General features: G+C 44.8%; 3 protein-coding genes across 3 annotated transcripts; all 3 read left to right on the plus strand.

Annotated features, from left to right (window-relative positions):
- Positions 1 to 10,487: 10,487 nt before the first annotated feature.
- On the plus strand, positions 10,488 to 11,904 carry CCR75_004432 (uncharacterized protein; the record flags this gene model as incomplete). Its single annotated transcript, XM_067962518.1, has 3 exons — positions 10,488 to 11,416; positions 11,489 to 11,778; positions 11,882 to 11,904. The coding sequence occupies exons 1-3, from the start codon at positions 11,217 to 11,219 to the stop codon at positions 11,902 to 11,904; spliced, it is 513 nt and encodes a 170-aa protein (XP_067821840.1). The 5' UTR covers positions 10,488 to 11,216.
- Positions 11,905 to 14,195: 2,291 nt separating this feature from the next.
- CCR75_004431 (uncharacterized protein) lies at positions 14,196 to 17,089 on the plus strand (the record flags this gene model as incomplete). The annotated part of the gene is made up of 6 exons (XM_067962517.1): positions 14,196 to 14,378; positions 14,557 to 15,012; positions 15,053 to 15,085; positions 15,175 to 15,300; positions 15,371 to 16,732; positions 16,833 to 17,089. 6 exons carry the CDS (start codon positions 14,196 to 14,198, stop codon positions 16,929 to 16,931), a joined length of 2,259 nt encoding a protein of 752 aa, XP_067821843.1. The 3' UTR covers positions 16,932 to 17,089.
- A 510-nt stretch (positions 17,090 to 17,599) lies between these two features.
- CCR75_004430 (uncharacterized protein) lies at positions 17,600 to 18,238 on the plus strand (the record flags this gene model as incomplete). The annotated part of the gene is made up of 1 exon (XM_067962516.1): positions 17,600 to 18,238. The coding sequence occupies one exon, from the start codon at positions 17,600 to 17,602 to the stop codon at positions 18,236 to 18,238; it is 639 nt and encodes a 212-aa protein (XP_067821842.1).
- Between the last annotated feature and the right edge of the window lie 2,736 nt (positions 18,239 to 20,974).

The raw sequence follows: 20,974 nt of genomic DNA on the forward strand, positions 1-20,974 counted from the left end.
TACAATCTTGGTCGCAAAAAGCGCAAGATATGGTCCGCGTACATTCTTGAGAATTGAGTCCGTGAGGTAAGAAATGGGTAATTTGCAATTGGGCGCGACCTAGCAAATGGCATCACGCAACAACACAAGAGCAGAATAAGCTTCCTACAGCCGGAAATAGGGTCTTGCTACAGAGGCATGTAAACAAGTGCGTCGTCACTCGCTCTCGTGCGCACGCTCTATCGAATACAGCAACAACAAAAAACAAGCCTTGCGCAACACTGTTGCCAAAGAGATAGGACCGCGCGGCGTACCACACGAACAGATCAAGTGCAAGGCATTGCCAAGAGAAATACATTTTACCCTGTGCTTGACAAAGAGCTACTTTCAATAAAGTATGCTCTTGTCAAGTCTCGTGTGCACCTATTGGGCACCGAACCATTTGTGATTTATACAGATCACGCAACCCTACGGACCGCAATAAACTCACCGCACCTCTCGCCTAGAATGGCAAGGTGGCTTACGTTCTTCTCTGAATTTCAAAGCTGAATACAAGCCGGGTTAGTCGAATGGCTTGGCTACTGCTTTATCGGGCAGACCAGACTTCGAGGTAAGACACCAGGAAAGCGTGTCTAGTGCCAAAGCACAATTTCAGCTGTCAACGTTAGCAGCCATGAAGGCATACCAAGTAACGAGCTCATTAGCCTCTGAAATAAAAGAGAGCTATAGTCAGGACGACCATTGTCGCCTGCTGTTGGATCACTTTGGTGATCCCTTGATAATCTATGTACAGATCTTAAGCTGATGATCCTTCACAAGCTCAATGATGCACCATCTAATGGGCATCTGGGCCGTGAAAAGATATTCTTACGAGTGTCAGAGGAATTTTGGTGGCCACACCTATATTGATGGGTGGCGAACTAGCGATTTGAGGAGATTCTTTGGACATGTGAAGGCACTGTATCTACTCCAGCTACCCTGCTTTTTTTGTCACTATGAGTTGAGGCAAGCGATGGAAACATGACATATATTCGGCAATGAGTCTAAAACCGTAAGTAGGCGGGCGAGCTGTTGGAATTGCGGTGTGCAAATTGGTCTTAACTGATCTTACCATTTCTTAAGTAAACAGAATGGGTAGAAGAAAAAAAACAGTTGCAGCAGTTTTTATCGGAATTTTGTAACTCGGAAGTTTGTTGTATTGTACGTAAACATTTTAATCGTAAGCAGCTATGCATCAAGTACCACCTCTCCTGATTCACATTTTTGTCCATAGTCGTGCGGGGTAGGGTTGGTCGGATATGGACAACCATTTAAAACCATTTGCGAGCAGTGCTCGAGTATATGCGCACAATTAAATTGTATGTCAATGCATCTAAATGCATTTTTGGCACAGAAGAAATTCCTTACTAAGGGTGCTTCATTGGGAAGCGAGGCCTTAGAGCGGATCGCGCTGTGGTAAAAGTCGTAGTAGATTGGCCGGTCGCTAACAACCAAAAGAATTTGCGTAACTGGTTAGGTCTCGCCAATCATTTCCACAAATACAGCGAATATTACGCTGATATGGCTAGGCCATTATTTAATCTCCTTAAAAAGGATACAGAATGATGCTCGACTAGCATAGAACATAATGCTTTTCGAGCAGTTAAGGATAGTCTTATCGATGCCCGATCCTGGCACTACCAAATCCAAATTGGCCTTTCAGCGTCGTCTGCGACGCTTGTCTTAGCAAATATGTTAATTCCCGGATCAACGGATTTTCCATTGGCAGTGCTCTGCTACAAACGGATGTTGTTAATTGCGTTCGAGTCTATACATCTTCGAGCTGCGAAATTTAACTACCTTGATAATGACAAAAAATTACTTGCTATGAAGTATCTCTCGTCAAATTCAGAGTTCATCTTCTCGGCTCTAAGCCGTTTGTGCAATATACAGATCAGGCGTCATTATGCACGGCGACTAAGTCGCCCCATCTCTCACAGCGAATGGCCCGATGGCTATCTTTTTTCGCCGAGTACAACTTCAAGGTGAAGTATAAGCCTGGCAAGCAGAATGCTTTGGCCGATGCGTTATCACGCAGGCCGGATTATGAGCTCTCTCACTTAACGTCTATCGTGTCGCCTATTACTAAATTAATCCGTTCGGCTTACGCCAAGGATAAACAGCGTGTAGCTGTGCTACGAACTCTAAAAAACTCTGAATCGGGTTCTAAATTTGTGGCGCGTTTGCGTGCAAGGTTACATCGATTTTATATCGATGACGACTTTTTGCTTTATTGCACGGATGCTGCGGCTTTACATAAACACACACCCTGGCACAGCGAGGAAGCGGCTAAACCGTCTTCTGCTGCGTGCAGTGATGTAGTTGTGAAGGGCGCCTTAGCGACCTCACCTAATGCACTAAGTACTCTAGTAAAGTGTCGTCACGGAAGCGGTACCCGGTTCCTCGTGCGCACTTACTAAGTAAAAATTAATTTTCAGACTGATATATATTAAATCACATTAAATATAATTATCTTTTTACCAATCAAAAATGTCATCTCTGTAGATAACACTAATATGTATAGCGAGCGTAACGTTCTGCATATATCGCGTAACGGATGACGTTAGCCATCATCACGGATGCTAGGCGTCATCCCTCTTATTGTCAATGCACCTTTGTGCGTCACATACACAAGGGTGGGTCACAATGTGAATCACACCCAAGTGGTGGGTCTAATTACTTTATTTATGTAAGTTACCCTCCCCTTAAGTGCACAAAGTGTACTTAACGGGGACTGTGTATCATTAGGGCAAATTTAGCCCGTTACACCATCCCCCCTTTTAAGAACGAAATTACATTTTGAAATTCGTTCGGAGGAAGGAGGAACTGCGAGCTGCTTAACGCGCCACCTAGTTCTCTCAGTCACTCTAGCGACCTGTGTTTTCATACACGGCGCGAAAGATGCCACCTTAAAGGAACAATGTTGGTGGGTCATCTGCGAAGACACTTACTCAACCTTAAACTAAGCGCACGCGCCGCGTTAATTCGCCGGCCGCGTCTATTGCCTTAGTTGAAACGCCGACAGCTAAGGCTGCTGTCGCGTTAACAGGGCTAAAGGGTCCATTCCACTTTAACAGTGAGGATGCTGATCCGTCGCTCATTGTCGACTACAATGAGTCGACACCGTTGCCGTCACCACATAGTAGTGATGCGGAGAGCGAGCTCATGAGAAAGGATGATGGCGCATTATTGCCCATCCAAACTTCTCTCATGGCTCACAACATGGAGACAGCAACATTTATGAATGCTGTCTCGTCGTCTGCGCTGGATAGCGCAGCGACCATTAATGAGAGCGCTGCTTATTAAGGCACAGCCGCTTCTCCGTTGGGTAAAATCACAACGCCTTATGCTCGGACCATTATCCATAATGGCACTGACATGAAGGATTCCGAGCCTAAAGCTCCACCGACGACACGTGAACGTGCTCAATCGGTTTCACAAGCCAGTCGTGTTGAACGTGGCTATGTGACAGGTGGCATATCACCGATGCCCACTCCATATTAATTGCCTCGTTTTTTTTTAAATGGGTCAATAGCGTCGCCATTAGAGCGCGCTCTTCTAGACGCTCATAAATTTTATGGCGTATTAAGATCATGGAAGGATCAGGAAATATCGCTTGGGCGTATTTCCCCGATCCCGGTCGTATTGCTCCAAATGAAACGCCCAACCAATACGAGGAATTCCTGCGCCGCATTCATCCGCATTCCGATGCGATGAAACAGTGGTCGCAGCGAGATAATTTTGCCCACTTGCGTGTGAAAGAAATCATCGGCGGTACTGTACCCCCTGTTTCTTCTCACTACGCTACTTCGGATAGTCCATTTGAGACTAGCGAAGAGGTCTCAACTGGTGCCCCTTTTGATAGGCAGCCAACAAGCCGGGCACATCAATACATAGGGCATCGATCGGTCCCAAGAGTAAAAACTCTTCGGGCAACCTTTCCATTGGACGAGGATCTGATACCTTTGCCTCACGGAGCGGTGGGTAAGCAACCTTCCAACAAGAAAACGTTGATTCCCACCCGCACCAATCAGTGCAGGCGGCGCCCGATAGGTGTGGCGATCTCGCCCACCTAATCGCGGCTGCCTTACCTTGGTCCGTTCAGTCGCATGCGTTAAGCGCTACCGAACGACGAATTGTGGATCTCGGAGTCAAGTCTTGCGACTGACCTCGGATCTTCAGGATATCCGCGCGAAGGATCTTCAGGGTAATGAACGCCTGAAACTTCGGGTTGACATCCTGGAGAAGTTGATGCTAAGGTACCCGCATTATGCGCATGGTATCCCTCGCTCTCCAAGTCCTGTTCGTGGTGGGAGGAGTCATTCGGCTGATAGTATTTCCCCTTCACCGCCCCCTCACCCAATCGACGCTCAACTCACAGTCGGCGTCACCATCGGTCTACTTAGACGGATGGGGGTATGTGACCTCATTTGGGTCTACATACCGTTTCAGACGACCCACGTAAAATACGGGGTGCGATAGTAGCCATCAACGCGGAAAAGATAGTTGACTTTCCTATGGAGTTCAACAAAATATCTTTTCGCGGGATTGGCGTTTTTTGAGCCGGTACGGTTGCCGTGTTCAGCTAATTGTAAGCATGAACCACTCGCCATCCACCTGTGGCTTTACGCACACAAAAGTTCGGGCTGCAGTAAGGCGATTTGCTCTCACGCACATGTCCCGCCTGTCGAAGAACTCGTCGATATAATCGACTTATTCTTCTGGCAACGGCCATTGCCTGGTCACACAATACTTGTTGCCGGTATCAGTTCGATCTCGTGTCGAGTGCCTTTAACCATAAACATCTCGCATGGAACCGAATCAGGGACCACATCTTTAAATTCGGTTATGTTCTTGTACGAGGGACTTTAATATCTTCAATGACTCCCAGGACTGATACGTAAACTCGTTCAATTTGAGTCTTTTCATCGAGGACCTTTTTGTTCATCGAAGAGATGCTGAGAACCCCTCGCTTTCATACAAAAATAGTTTTGCCGACCGAATATCGACCACATACTTGTCATTTGTGACAAGTTCGCAGATCTGCTTGACTTCGCTACAACGCAAATCGCTCAAGAACCGTTTCTGATCCAGCGTTGACAATTGTATTATCTCCGAGGTTTAATTTGGAGGCGCTATCGAATCGAGCATATAGGCGCAAGCACTGGATCCGATATACACCAAGACGGTCAGTGTCTCGCTTTATATGCAAACTTATTCGCACAGGTACTTAAGGACTAATTCTTTAGCTTTAGGAAACATCATTTTCAATTACTTCGAGCAATGATTGCGCAACCACAGGGAGATCCTTTACGATCGACTCTAAAATCGATCAGAGTTTTCGCAACATTTCTTGTAGAAAGGCGATACATACTTGCTTGAATGTTCTCTCGGGGATCATTCCTTTTCCCGGCCGACCCGACTTACTTAAGTGGGGGGCCCTGCTTGTGTATATCCGCTGGTATCTAGCTCCTCAGTGCAATAAGTAGTCACACTGTGGTCTTGTGCAGTCGTAAAAACGACTACACCACAAGTGAGGCTATCGCACTCAATCGTAGTACTTCAATTCGCTCGTGGACGCTCCTAAACGTTCATCAGATGACCATATGATGAACAAGGTATCGTATTAGATAATGCTGTCAAATATGCATGGCCCGTTCAATCAACAATATTCCCAACATGTTATTAAATTTGTCAGTCAAATCCAATACAATAAATTTTTGTCGTACTTTTTTATTTTTTAATGTGTATTGGATTCCTACACGTTTCTTAATAGTGACAAATGCGCCTGTTGCAGGACGCACTGTCATCGTCGTGAGAAATATATCGCGCTTAACGAAGTAAGCCAACGATCCTTAGCGATTGGTGTGTGATAAAATTGTTCAACGCCATAAAATTGACCAATGCTTGAAGTGACAATTTCTTCTCGCTTCGCTTGCAAGAAGATGCGAGTAGCCTTATTACCTGGGTTATAAGACCTTGTGACTGTGTGCTAAGAGCAACTTTCGTTATAAGACTTGCAAGTTATCTTGACTTTGCTAAATCAGTTGGTTGCTCCGCATCTACTGACCCGGATCTCTTCAACGGTATGCCTCGCCGTTGCAGTTTCGCAACAGCATTGGATCCGCACCCTCCGCTTTTGTTAGTGGGAGAACGATCACTTCGCTCATTGCTTCTTGGCACTGGCTTGGGGCACTACAATCATAGGTGTAGTGCTCAGCCTTTCGTGTGTAACAAAAGGAACAAGGTTTTGCTCTCAACAAAAAAAGGTTCATTGTTTTTGGACCTTTGTCGTCTTGTCGTCTAGATAGACGATAGGAACTCCAATCAGTGAAAGCTGTTTTATACTAAAGATTCAGTTCCGATGCAGAGATTGCTTGATCCAGCGTCTATAATTCGAATTGGAACAGGTGATTTTTGATGGGACCAATTCCAACACCCATGATGAACACAGTAAAATAATTGCTTCTTAGCAAGCTAACCGTACAATACAACTTACGAACTATCGCGTGTCTTGGGCGTACGTTTGAATATATCGGTTGCCCTACTCTGAATCCAGGAGCTCTACACGATCCCTAAATTTGGCGGCTCAAACGTTTGTCTGAGCTGCCTCTTAAGAATTTCATATTCCCAAATATGGTTCGAAAAGCTTCAGCCGCAAGGCCCAAGATTTTGGCATGTCCGGCGATGTTGATTTTTTTTAAATTTCATTTACATCGCATCATCCTCGATACGGCAAGCTTCGATGGCATCGTCAAGTTCGACGAACCATCTCAAAAATAAATTCGCCTTCAAGCCTTCAACTTGGATATTCAAGCTTTCCATTAGACGCGCATGCGTCGACCCGGCACCAGCATATGAAGGCTGTTGTCTCAAAAACTCAAATTGTGGAGCACTTTTGATTACTCAACAGCTCTGCCTATTAAGAGCCTTGCTGGTGATGCAAGGTTTCCTTTTCACTGGCCGGGTCAATTTTTTTAATGAACTCGTAGCGTTAAATTAGCCTCACGCGTGGCGTAATAACTTCATTTTTTTATTAAGTATTTTCATGTTGGATGAAGCGCATGTGGTCGTTGGACGGACCACGAAGTGCTTTTAGGTGTAACGAGGCACCTTTCGCTTGTACTGCTTTAGTACATGGGAACCAACACTGATGACGGTGTAGACGATGTTCCTACGATTACCTAACGTACACGATGTACAGAGGAAGATTGTAGACGATTGCTCAGCATACAAGACAAAACTAAGTAGTGCTTAGTTTGATGAAAAGTAATACTGTATAATTTTTAAATAAGTTCCTATGTGCTGCTGATACATCCTATGGTCCTGAGTTAAAATAATTATATAAAACTATTTATAGTGAGTGCATCATTGCCAGCAGCCCATTCGCGCGTCAAGTAACTATTGACGGGGACGATATAAAGACTTAAATTAGCTAATAAAAAGAATTGTCACATAACTGGCACTGTTTTAGTATGTGTGATAATATTGACAATATTATCGGTAAATATAACATTATTTATTCTTCTCTATAAATTCCTTTTATTTGTAGCAATATCTATGTAACGAGCTCCCGCGTCACAGCATAGGTGTATTATAATCGCTTTGTAGATATTTAAAGACGTAGGTTAAAAATCAATTCAAACTAATGAGTGTATCTAGAAGCACCAGATTATGGTCAATGGATGGAAAGTCTGCTTGCACATAAGGCCCACTCCGTCATGGAGACAAGAGCCCTGTACGGTATCACTACCGCTAGCTACGACTTAACGCAAGATATCTATATTGGTGTTAAATTACAATAACCAGCTCAAAATTACTTTTCCTTATTGTAAAGTTGGTGTAGCTTTACTTCTAATCGCAGAGGATATGAAAAAGATTTCACGAATTTATCTTGCTAAGGTATCTTGGCCTTATTGTTCTCAGGTCAAATATTGAAAGGAAAGGATGGTTTCGATTTGAAATACTCGCAATCAAAGTTAGTGTTTTCAAAAAATTACTTATCTACGGGTTAAGGAAAAACAACATTCATTAATTCTACTGCTATAGCATGTCGTAAATAAAAGCATAGCTTGAATCACGCGAATCTTTCATGAAAGTGCTAAGTGTCCCTTAAAGTACCGAAAGTTCCTACCTAAATTGCCAAGCTTTTGAATTTGTTGCAGATAGAAAAAAAACGCAGATGATGCTACAGAGTTTGCGATTCTGAGAGTGTCCAAACGATGTGATGAGTAAATTTTGCGTTTCTTCAAATTTGCGTCGCGTTCACTTTAATTTCTGAGCTTTTGAATTTATTCGTGCAAATAAATCATCAATACCTTATCCAAATTGCAATGGTAAAAGCAGCATTTCAATTCAGATAAGCTGCTGACCGCATGCCAGGGGATGGTACGATTGATGGCGTCAAGTATTGGCGGCATAAATCTTTCATTTTACGTGCCCTCATGACCTAATTAATAAGGAAAAAAATCGACATTCCGCATACCGATAGAGCAGCCAGTATCGCTGTGCGTCTTCATATGCTAAATTTCGGTGCGAGAATACATCCGACATATCGTTGCGTACAATATGTCACCCCTCTATTGTCTTTGCTCCGGCTAGCTAGCAATACATATTTTAGTCAATTCTACACGTTTGCAGCGGTGGTTTCTGTCCAGCATCGTGTGATCGTCAAGAAATTCTAATGATAGTGTCTAAACTGAGTTTCGCATGGATTCTGCAAGCAATTTGACTTGATTTTCTATACTACGTGGATAGAGGACCACTGCTTCACGAGAGCACTGGACTCGATTGCACATGACAAAGGTGCCTTATACACTTTCGAATCGTAATTTGCTATACCTCAAGTACGCGATTCGCAGATGTGATCGGATCAACGACAAAACTAGGATTCAGCGCTTGACGATGTTATCTTTTGTAGAAAAATAAATGATCTTCCTATACTTAAACCTCCCCTTTTACATGTATAAAACTCGACTGCCAAGAAAGATGGAAACGCCCTGCGTTGGTAATACGCACACCTTTTAATGTACGGATCTGCATTCGATGCAGTACCATCGACGGGCTCGCATGCAACGGAACAAGCGTAAGCAGCCAATAGCGGACAAAAAAGAAGGTGATTGGACGAGGTCCGAGGCTGTCCGTCCGACCATCAAGGATCTCGATTCGTCGAACTCCAAGCCTCTTGTCCGTCTTTTCCCAAATTACTATACAACCCCTCGAAGACCATAACGGGGGTATCTGCAATTCGCCTCGGTTGTTTTCTATCATTGATGGTCCCTTGTGCAAGTGCAGCACCATCCACGTGGGAAGAAAATTTGATCGATCGCGTAAGTTACGCCGGTAATGTTTGATATTCCAACGTCATTTATTTTGTTTAAATAAATACTTCTGCTTCATGAAAGAAAGGCTTACGGTCTTACAGTATTCTAAACCGCCGTTGAAGCACTTGCTATCTCAGAAAGGTCACATAACAAACATAGCGTACGAAGTAGCTCATCCTAGAGGAACATTTTAAGAAAGGGACGCTTATCTACAAAAAGAAAACGGTAAAAAGTTTGCAGCTCCATTTCCTTGTGGTCGAGAAGAATAACCAAAGTGCAAAAAAGGTTGAAACTTACATCCACACGATTGATCCTGATATTATTTGAGATATACGTGCAGACTATACAGGATGTCTACAGCGGGCGGCTATAGAGCAGCTACGTGATGTCACTAGTACAATCGAAGGTCATTGTAAGCGACGGAGTTTTCAGAATTTTATTATTTCTACTCGAAAAGATTGCCTCTTTTTGGGTGACGCAAGATTTTAAAAGCCATCATTTTGTTCAGTCGAAGAAGCTCGCTTGTGCTGTTTTGACTGCATATAGTTATCAAGAGGTACATTATATATATATAAATTCTCATTTAAGAGATGGGGGGCGACGTTTAAAAAAGAAGAACTCGAAACGAGGCTTTGCTTCCTTGCTTTTTTTCAGATGCATCCCGCGATCTGCGGTTAGAAAGTCTGCGTCTAGGGCTTGTATTACGAGCGACGGCAAAAATAAGGGAGAGCAACAAATTTGCAGACGGAAGATCAGGTTGCTGCACAGGAAAAACCTGAGGCCGAGAAAGAATGACGGAACATGCCTTCGGTAGAGAATATCCTATGATTTGAGGAAGAAAAAAAAAAACTGGTTGCCCTCACGAGCAAAAAATAAAAATCGCACATTGGCTATAAAAAAACCGGCGCGTAGTATTCACCCGAGAATCGCTTAGATGCACTCTCGTCGTTCTGGCGACTAATATCGATAACTCCAAAAGCAATGAGAAATCAGAACTTTACCGTTTTTACAACCATCGACGCCACGAAAGAGCCAACGTAGAGGGCCCGACCCCGCAGTAGTGGGCGGTTGTTCTCGTTAAGAGACCGCAGCCGCTCGAAACTGGCCCGTTTTTTGTGCCCTCTGGAAAGTGCGCGCCTTGTCTCCCAGCTGGTGTGTAACACAAAAAAAAAGCCCCGACCGTCAAGTGGTGGTGCGAGCGTCCAGCGTATCCTATCGAACTCGGTCTGGGTCATTCGTCTTTATTCTCGTCGCTTGCCATTCCACAGTGCCCGATTGTCCCCATGAGCCAAGTAGACGTTCTTTGTGAAAGTACAATCGGGAGTCCACTAAGTCCGACGACCATGGCATCGCCGTGGACGAAAGACGGCACGTACATTATCGAAGCGACTCGAAAGGCCCATGCGTGCTGCAAAACATGCGACGCGATCATTGAAGCCGATCGCTTGCGCGTTGGCGTGGTGTATCAGCACCGAAATGGCTTTGTTTGCATTAATTGGCATCATGTCGAGTGCTACAAGTCGGTTCGTGAGATTCCGTTGCAATGCCTCGAAGGCTTTCAGGAACTTAATTCGCAGCAGCAAAAAGTGGTTGCGCGGTACCATCTCGCAGAGAGCGAGCTACACTACCTGCCAACGTCCCACACGTGCTCGGCATAGCGCGGAAAATGTCTGTTGGTCATAGTCGAGAAAGCAGGCTTTTTACTACCTATTTAAGTACTAGTAGTTACCCCCGTAACAGCGAAAAGGCTATATTATACATAAGGATTACTCACGGGCCTCTAGGTTATAATTTTCGGCAATATAAAGAGGTACACTTCCTGGTTTGTCTATTGGTATATCCGGCTCAACGCAGGTGTCAAGACCTGTCAAGAGCATGGACGTACAGATGGAGCCTCAGGGCAGTGCGCCGCACGAGGAAAAATTCCGAGTGTACAACGCTGCGCTCGTGCATGCAGCCACGTGCGCAGAGACGCAGTGCGATGCGTACAGCGGCCGCTGTCATAAGGTCAAGGCAAGTATCGACCACTTTGTGCGGTGCTATGGCTCACGTCGCAAGGTGTCTCCGATCGAGAGGTGCGTGGCAGAATCGATGCGACTATAGATGCGCGATTTTATGCATTGCTGCCGTGTCTTGCGACTCCGTAGCTGCGAAATGTGCTCCAAAATCTGGGGTTTGCTCTGTTTTCATGCCAAGACATGTCTTACACCGTCGGGCCAGCACTGCACCGTGTCGCAGTGTAATTACCTCCGGGAAAAGATTGCACGCAAACGGGAGAATGACCGACGCGAGCTGCAGGAGGCGAGAGTCGTATTACAGACGCAATTGGAAGAATGGCCTGTTGAGCGACGCATGGCGCAGCTAGAAGCCGACCGACAGCAAGTACTGGCGCTCCTCGCGGAGATTCGCGCAGAGAAGACACCTCGGTCACGCGCAGGTACTAATTAATGTAAAGTAGCGGAACGAATCGAGGGAGGATGGCCAATTTTTGAAATGTATTATTTTTATTGTTTAATGGACTTTGATTTTATCTTAAGTAGCGCGTTGTGGAATGAAGAAGTAGAACTTGCTAATACGTTTCGTGACGGAAGCTTTTTGATTTCTAGAAAGTTGCAACATTGAAAGGCTTATAAAGCTTTATGCTGGGACTGAAGCAGAAAATGGTTGCAACTCGTTGGCGAAGAAGTTGATTGCAGGATAAAAACGATGAAAGATGTACTCGGGGATCCGTCCATCGAACGGAAATTGCACACTATCCAATGCTGAAGTAAGAGAAACAATGTTAGATTTCATACGATGATGGAGGATGTACTTGGAGTATTCATCAAGCCCATCAAAGAGGGTGGGAAAGAGATCAGAAGGATGAGGAGAACAGGCCACCTAAAAAGACGACATGACGATACGCGACACCTTCGTATAAACACGATTTTTACGAAAGTTCATGAATGCGACGTTTTCTTCTGTCGACAGGTGGTACGATTTTGAATTGTAATAGTAAATTAATATTTGATTATCGTAGCCCTTATAGCCGCATACAGTTCAATGCACCTAGATTTCTCTGGTGACGTGAAAGGTCGTAGTCACTAGATGGCTCAAAAGGCTACATCGCCACCTCAGCCACCCAGAATTCGTTTCTATCTCAGAAAAGATCGAAACATCGCAGATGGTACGGAATTGGTCTTATCGACCTACTAACGTCAGCAGCTTCGAATGAAGCTTTAACGAAGCTTACGGACTTCGCACGTGTTCCACAATGTAGAGGGTAGACCTACTTGTAAGTCCAGTGGCCAAATTGATTAAAATTAAATTCTTTTCAATAATGTAACGGGGCACCCTTTGCTAGTACTGATGACAGTACAAGCCACCTACACTAATTTCAGTGAAGGTGAGGTGCCTCGAAACTTCACGTGCACAAAGGTACAGAGGAAGGTTTCTATGGATCTAAAAAGACTTAGCTTAGAGGTCTAGACTAAGGCTTAGAATAGAGAAAAAGTAAAACTGTGTTAATATATTAAGTAGCAACATGTCGATGGTGTGAATATCAAAATTATCTTCGAGTCGGAAATGAGAAGCAGAAAAGACAAATGAAAAAGCCAACAGTCGCAAAGAAAACAATCTTGTGACATTTGATTCGAACGAGTCAGTAGTCCTCACGACGGAGCAGAAGAAGCCCGATATCATTCGAGAAAAGCTCGATGTAGAAACATTCGATGCTTGTGCTTTGGTGATTAATAGATGCAAAAGGTCGGAGCTTGCAGCCATCAAATTAAACAACTTGCTTGATTCGTAGAAGATAAAACGGCAAAGCTTGTGGCTGCCTCATCGGGCTTGGAGCCAGATGCAACAAATAATTGCGACTGAGACAAATGTCTCGCGTCTATGGATGGTTGCTTGAATGTGACCAATCACCCGCCCTGACTTGAGATGTAGTTGCACAGAAGTGTGAGGGCGATGAAGAGGTTCTAGTGAAATGACTGAAAAGTGCAAAAAGAATCGTACTAACGAAGGACGAGAAGGGCAGGATGCAACTACCTATAATCAATCGGTAGAACTTGTTTAACACCACCTGATAGAAACTCTACGTTGACAGTGGACCGAAAGAACGATGAGACAAATTTAGAACTGGGTACGAGAAGACAGCTTTGATCATCTCGTTGGATACGGTATCTACGCGAGCGAAACGCAAGAGACAAGAAAAGCCTTTATGACGTTTTAGAAAGCCAGTGAGCATTGAGATTGCGTCTGAAGTTTCACCTACAGACAACGATTCTGAACGCGATAAAAAGAACTCGCGGATTCAATTTTCAAAGAGTGACATCTCTAACAGCCGTACATACGCAAGAACGCACCAAAGATATACGTATAAAAAGAAGAAGCAATTTCTCGAAGACGACGCTTTCCCGTCGAGCCTTAATAACTTAATATGAATCCAATACAATTCAACTCCGATAGTCGATAACTTCAAATAGTCAACAATAAAGACGTCTTATAGCTGCATAAAGGCCATCGCTATAAATCTATTAGACTAGAAATATTCCGAGTTGCTATCGTTAATTGCGCTATTCCTCTACCACCACATCTTGCTTCCCGCCCGTCTTTGCTATCAAGCGCGTGTTCTCAATGACAATGTCGTGACTTAAAGCTTTGCACATGTCATACACACAGAGCGCGGCAATCGAAGCGCCCGTAAGCGCTTCCATCTCGACGCCTGTTTTGTGTGTCACCTGCACACAACATTCAATCTCAATTGTATGGGGTGCCACAACCTTTACGCGCACTTGACAGTCCTCTAACGGCAGCGGGTGGCAAAATGGAAGCAGCATACTCGTTTGCTTTGCTCCAAACACACCAGCAATGACCGCTGTGGACGTAATAGGACCCTTCGACCCAAATAATTCGTCGTGTCCGACTTGCTGCAACTCGGCTAAAACTGCTGGTGGCATGCGAATTGTTGCGCGAGCAGTGGCCGAGCGATGTGTCACTTTTTTCGTACTCACGTTTACCATTCGTGGCAACGCAGTCTTGCGGTTCACGTGCGTGAATTGCCACGTGTCATCAGCAATACTCGAAAACGAACGAGCACATAAGACACGACGTAAAAGTGGCCATATTTGCATGATGTTTTTTTTTTGTTTTTTTTTGCTCGTGTGGTTTTAAACTGTATCATTTAATAAGTCACCTCGTTTAATAAAAAGGCCTGTTCGAAACCCCAAAGCATAAATTTCTACGTCCCGACCGTGGTGCGTCGAAAGAAGCCAGAGAACCAGCGCTTCTTGTGCACTTCCCCGTTCGTATGGCCATGGCTCAGCTCGCATCATCCGCTTCTAGCAACCACAGTGCTTCCTCTTCGGCATCGACGGCCACCAAGACCGAGATCCAGACGTTCTTAAGCCACTTTGACGCCCAGATCAACACCATGATGGACTACCCGGCAAAAGACACGATTAATGCTTTGACGATCATGGCCGAGCGGATTGAATTTGCGCCGGAGATTGTTAGCTTTCTCGAGACCAAGATTCACCGGGTAATGAGCCTCAAACGAGCACTTTCTCCCCCTCTTGCATCGCTTTTCTCTTTTTGCTTTTTGCTTTTAAAATGTATTTCTCTTGGCAATGCCTTGCACTTGATCTCTTCGTGTGGTACGCCGCGCGGTCCTATCTCTTTGGCAACAGTGTTGCGCAAGGCTTGTTTGTTGTTGTTGTATTCGATAGAGCGTGCGCACGAGAGAGAGTGACGACGCACTTGTTTATTACATGCCTCTGTAGCAAGACCCTTTTCCTGGCTGTAGGAAGCTCATTCTGCTCTTGTGTTGTTGCGTGATGCTATTTACTAGGTCGCGCCCAATTGCAAATTACCCATTTTTTACCTCACGGACTCCATTCTTAAGAATGTACGCGGACCCTATCTTGCGCTTTTTGCGACCAAGATTGTACCATTGTACTGTAATTGTGTACGACAGGTGCGTCCACTACTTGAAAAAAAAACAAAAAAAGTGTTTTTCTTACTCGAACCTTGTCAAACTTAACCAGGTCTCGAATAAGGACCTTCAGCGTTTCTTGCATGTTTTAAACACGTGGGAAACCTCGCACTTGTTTCCGAAAGACGCCATTGAATGCATGCGAAATGCCGCAATACGAGTGTTACAAGGAATAGACGCCTTTGGACAAACGTGTATGGAACCTCGTCGTCCCATCGACTTGAAACGATCAACAACAAAAGCGTTAGAGCATCAAGACGTGGCCCTTCGTACGCTCTTAACAAAGCTTCAGAATGACATGGGGATTCATCCAACAGAACACATGAGTCTCGAAGAAGTTCGATTGAAAAATCCCGACTATTATCATCAATTATTAGCATTTCAACATACTTTGCAAGACGACGAATCGTTCCAAAAAAACGATCGAAAACCAAATCAATTGCAACCAAGGACGACTTCCGTGTTGCCAACGCAACCTCTTGACACTCGAACCAAGTCGTCTCGATTATCTCCTGTCCAGTCTTCGAATGTGGCACATTTAATGCAACTTTTGAAACGAAAACAACGTCCTAAAGCCTCTCTTTGTTCGGAAGAAACCCACGTCGTTTCACAACCTCCGAATGCCGCTGCTGTCATGTCGATTTTACAGAAATTAAAGACGCTTTCGAAACCCTCGAATGCATTGGAAACGTCGTGTCGAAACGACTCATTTCCACGAATTGAACCGAGTCCTCGAAATCAAGAGACTGGTTCTCGAATGTGGTTTAGTGACAAGATTGTGGATTGTAAAGACCGTGTGGAATCAAACGTACAAAAGCTGTACGCTGCATTGCCTCTTGTTTGTCGTGCCAGTGGCCTCCGTTTTCGTGAACAAGCGCAATTGGATGCCCATTTGGATTTCCTCTTTCAATACAATCGTGCCCGCAAAGAGCGTGGGAAAGGAGGGATTTCACGCTCCTGGTATTTAGACGAAACCCATTGGGTTGTGGATTTCTCGGGTGCGACAGCTCCTCGTGAAAGCACGAGTAGTAGTTTCTTTGATCAACCGCCCGTGGAGCGGACCACGGAATTACCGACGTGGGAAAAAGCGTGTGTGCCAGTGGATGAAACGATCACGCGATGTCGTATTTGTGGCGAAAGTTTTTCAACGCGTTGGGACGAAGACGAAGAAGAGTGGATGTATACGAATGCTATTGTCGGTGCGATTCATGACACGATGAAAGATGGCATCAAGAGGATTCACGAGACAATTTTTCATAAATATTGCTACGATACAGTCCGGACGAATTCCACGACTATTACATCGGCTCATTTAATTCCTTTGGAGGTTGACGGAATTGAGGAAGGTGATGATGGCAAGTCAAAGGATCTGCGAGATAAAAGTCTTGGTGGTGTGAAGCGAACATTGAATGAGGTACAATGAAAGTGGTCGATTGATAGTGTGGAAAGGTTGTGGGGTTTGATGGTTTTTTTGTATTGTTTGTCTTTGTGTGTGTTGGTTGGAATGTGGATAGGTTGATTGTGAAAGTGATGGGGACGACGATTTGAAACGTGTGAAAGGGGTTTGTACGACAAAAGAGGGGGGAAACAAGCACGATAAGGCCATGTCATGATTAATTGAGTGCACGACGACAGAGATGCAGCTTTAGCGATTTCAAGTGTTTTTTTTTTCTCTTAAAGTTGTGTTGCGTTCGATTTTAGTTCCAAGCCGTTGTCTTGAAAACACGTGACACGACCTTTAAAAAACAAAAAAAGCCGTTTGAAAAACGTATTTATTTCAATATTTCTTAAGTAGAATGAATTACCGTCTTTTTTATAAAGTAGAAACATTTTTTTTCAGCTTTTTGGCGCCTTTGTTGGCGAATAATATGAGAAATGTTGTCAGCTAATCGTGTGAAGAAAAGAGCACGCACGAGAGCAGACGCTTCTGGAGAGTCCATGCATATGGCATTCAAGCACATTCTGGAGGCACGTAGAGGCATCGTAAGGTAACATTGATGCTGCGAGTGGTATAAAGCACGTTCTTTAAGAGAAACAAACATAGGTATCCGTAAAGGCAAGCATTGATGCGGCGTGCGTACAACATTCCTTCGTCATATTGCTACATGAACGCAATTTTAAATAATATACATATGCTGCTTTTAGTACTTGATGTTTCTACGAATACTGAAAATAAACGAAAGAAAACAAGTCATATAATAACCTTGGCTACTCATAGCCATGTCTATTTTAAACAAGTCATTCCCACATATTCTTGCTTTCGAAGAGATCATCTTGTACCATGAAGCTTCAATTTCAAGTGTTTTCGACAATTGCGCTTGTTGCAAGTGGCGGTACTTTCGAATTCTTGGACAACCTTGATCAGCTTGAAAGTTCTTCTACTGGTGAAACGTCACGTGATGCATCCTATATCTGTCAGCAATACTCTTTCGAGGAAACCGTGAATACAAGTAAAGTCTTTGGGGGGTTGGGCGGAGAAGAATTCACAGATGTGAAACAAGTTCGATACGGAGTCCCTTTGAATAAAGTGATTCTTTATTCGGGTGAACGTCTTGATGGCATCAGCCTCATTGCCGAACCTGTTTCCGATCCCTTCTCGCTCTTGCATCACGGTGGAAAAGGTGGACGCGAGCAGATTTTTAATCTGGAGACCGGAGAATTTATTAACAAGTTTACAGTCCAGACGGGAAGAAAGGACGGCGGCGACCGCATCAGATACATTAAGCTCGACACAAATCGCAACCGATCGTTTGAAGGAGGAACTCGAGCTAAAGATGATTTTGGTTTGCATCAAGTAGATGCTCCCCCCGGATTCATGATGACAGGATGCCATGGACGAGCTAAAGACGAAATTGACGCGCTTGGGGCTGTTTTTGTCAAGGTAAGTGATCATATTTGCAAAAGTTCTAAGAAAACCTAGAGGTTCAGTTCTTTAAACTGAGTACTACAGCTGAATAATATAACGTCTCTTTAATGTTGATATGAGTAACGTTTTTTTGTACATTTGAACTAATAAAGTAAAGTTTAATGGACCAAAACACATTTTTTGTGTCCACGCAGGAGGATAAATCAGGAGAGGTGGTACTTTCTGCATAGCTGCTTACGATCAAAATGTTTACGTACAATACAACGAACTAGAGCAATACTTGCGAGTTACAAAATTCCGATAAAAATTGCTGCAACTGTTTTTGTCTTCTACCCATTCTGTTTACTTAAGAAATGGTGAGATCAGTTTAGACCAATTTGTACACCGCAATTCCAACAGCTCGCCCGCCTACTTACGGTTTTAGACTCATTGCCGAATATATGTCATGTTTCCATCGCTTGCCTCAACTCATAGTGACAGAAAAAGCAGGGTAGCTGGAGTAGATACAGTGTCTTCACATGTCCAAAGAATCTCCTCAAATCGCTAGTTGGCCACCCATCAATATAGGTGTGGCCACCAAAATTCCTCTGACACTCGTAAGAATTTCTTTTCACGGCCCAGATGCCCATTAGATGGTGCATCATTGAGCTTGTGAAGGATCATCAGCTTAAGATCTGTACATAGATTATCAAGGGATCACCAAAGTGATCCAACAGCAGGCAACAATGGTCGTCCTAACTAAAGCTGTAGGCGGGCACGTCGTAATGCGGCCACGCTCTACTTAAGCACACACCCTAGCACAGCAACGAAGCGGATGAAATTGTGCTTTGGCACTAGACACGCTTTCCTGGTGTCTTACCTCGAAGTCTGGTCTGCCCGATGAAGCGTCAGCCAAGCCATTCGACTAACCCGGCTTGTATTCAGCTTTGAAATTCAGAGAAGAATGGAAGCCATTCTTTTAAAAGCCGGGACTGATAAGAGATGACACGGTCAACGCCGTCGTCATCCTTCTGCATGAGCGCGCTGCCGATTGCAAAATTACTTGCATCGCAGACGACGCTAAAGGGCTTATCCGCGTCTGGCAATGCCAAGACTGGTGCCTCTAAAAGAGATTGCTTCACTGATGTGTACGCATCATCTTGTTTTTTAATCAAACCAATTCTGTGTCCTTTGTAAAGAGGTCAGATAATGGTTTAGTTTGCTCAGCATAATTGTTGCTATATTTATGCAAGTAATTAGCAAGTCCTAGGAATTGGTGCAAATCCTTCACATGCCGTGGAATTGGCCATTCTGTTACTGATTTGACCTTGTCTGGGTAGCTCGTACACCATGTGTGCCAACGCTGCAGCCCAGCACAACTATCGTGGGGATCCCTATGACGCGCTTTGCAAGTTGATGTACAATTGGGCGTCCTTCAAAGTCTGCAACACAGCGTCTAAATGACGCTTGTGCGGCTCTAATGCGCTCAGCCCGTCCTCGGCCCTACATCGTCAAAGTAATGGGGCGCGTAGGCTTGGTGCTGACGCATCACGTGAGCCACAACTCGGTTAAATGTCGCTGGTGCGTTTGTTAAACCTTGAAGCGTCACAAGCCACTCCCAAATCATACCGCTTGGAGTGCTTACTGCCGTATTGGCTATATCGGACTTTATCATGAGCACCTGATAGTAGCCATCCTTCAAATCCAACGCGAAAACGATAGTTGACTTTTCCATGGAGTTCAACAAGACATCTTTCCGCGGAATTGGCGTTTGAGTCGGTACGGTCGCCGTATTCAGCTAATTGTAAGCATGAACCACGCGCCATCCACCTGTGGCTTTACGCACAGAAACGGACGGGCTGCAGTGAGGCGATTTGCTCTCACGCACATGTCCCGCCTTGGCTCGCCTGTCGAAGAATTCATCGATATAATCGACTTGTTCTTTCGGCTACGGTCATTGCCTGGTGACACAATACTTGTTGCCAGGATCGAGATCTATCTCGTGCCCGATGCCCCTATCTGCTGGTAGGCGGCTCGGCACTTCTTCTGGGAACACATCACGATGTTTCCTCAGAACCTCAAAGAACGGGCTGTCTATCTAGGCCTTCCAGCCTTGAGCAGCAAACCGTTTATTTTTGTCCGTTTCTAGGACGCTCCCGTCCACGACGAGCAACAGTCCACCAAGTTCTCTCCCGGAACTGGTGCGACTATTTCGTGGATCTTTCCTTCCTATAATTCGGCAAGGAACAGATCCCACGACATCACCGGGAGTTTTACTATCTCCTCGGCAGATTTTAAGACTTTCCGGTGCACCCGATTGAGGATGCCTCCGCAATTTGTCTTTGACGGCCTCGAACACCTCGTTCGAAGGCCTGTCCTCTTTAATAAGAGCTGATCCAAAGGTCAATCGTTTAGACGTGCCTTTGATCGTCCTAATCTGTCGGGTACTCGTTCTTGTCACCACGACCTTGGACTGGGAAGCGGGTGCCGTTGCTCTCCTGGCTGACGCACCCCTTTAACCGCACCAGGCTCTAGGCACTGTGCCGTTTTATGCGACGCATGACTACTTGTCATCATCCTTTTCTCTACCCCAGTCTCCACGAGCTGGGTAAGAATTGCTGACGTTTGACATCCCGTCAACGCCTCTTCAACTGTGTTTGACACGACATCAGTTGCATACGCCTCTCGCAGGAGCACATCCTTTCCGGTGTCCTGCGTAGAGTTCGCAACTGTGCGTGTACGCCAGTCTATCCATGGTTGGTACTTTGCCAACCATGGCATGCCTAGGATGAGGTCATACGGACTCTCCAT

Source organism: Bremia lactucae, linkage group LG2, assembly GCF_004359215.1.
Source record: "Bremia lactucae strain SF5 linkage group LG2, whole genome shotgun sequence".
NCBI lineage: Eukaryota > Oomycota > Peronosporomycetes > Peronosporales > Peronosporaceae > Bremia > Bremia lactucae.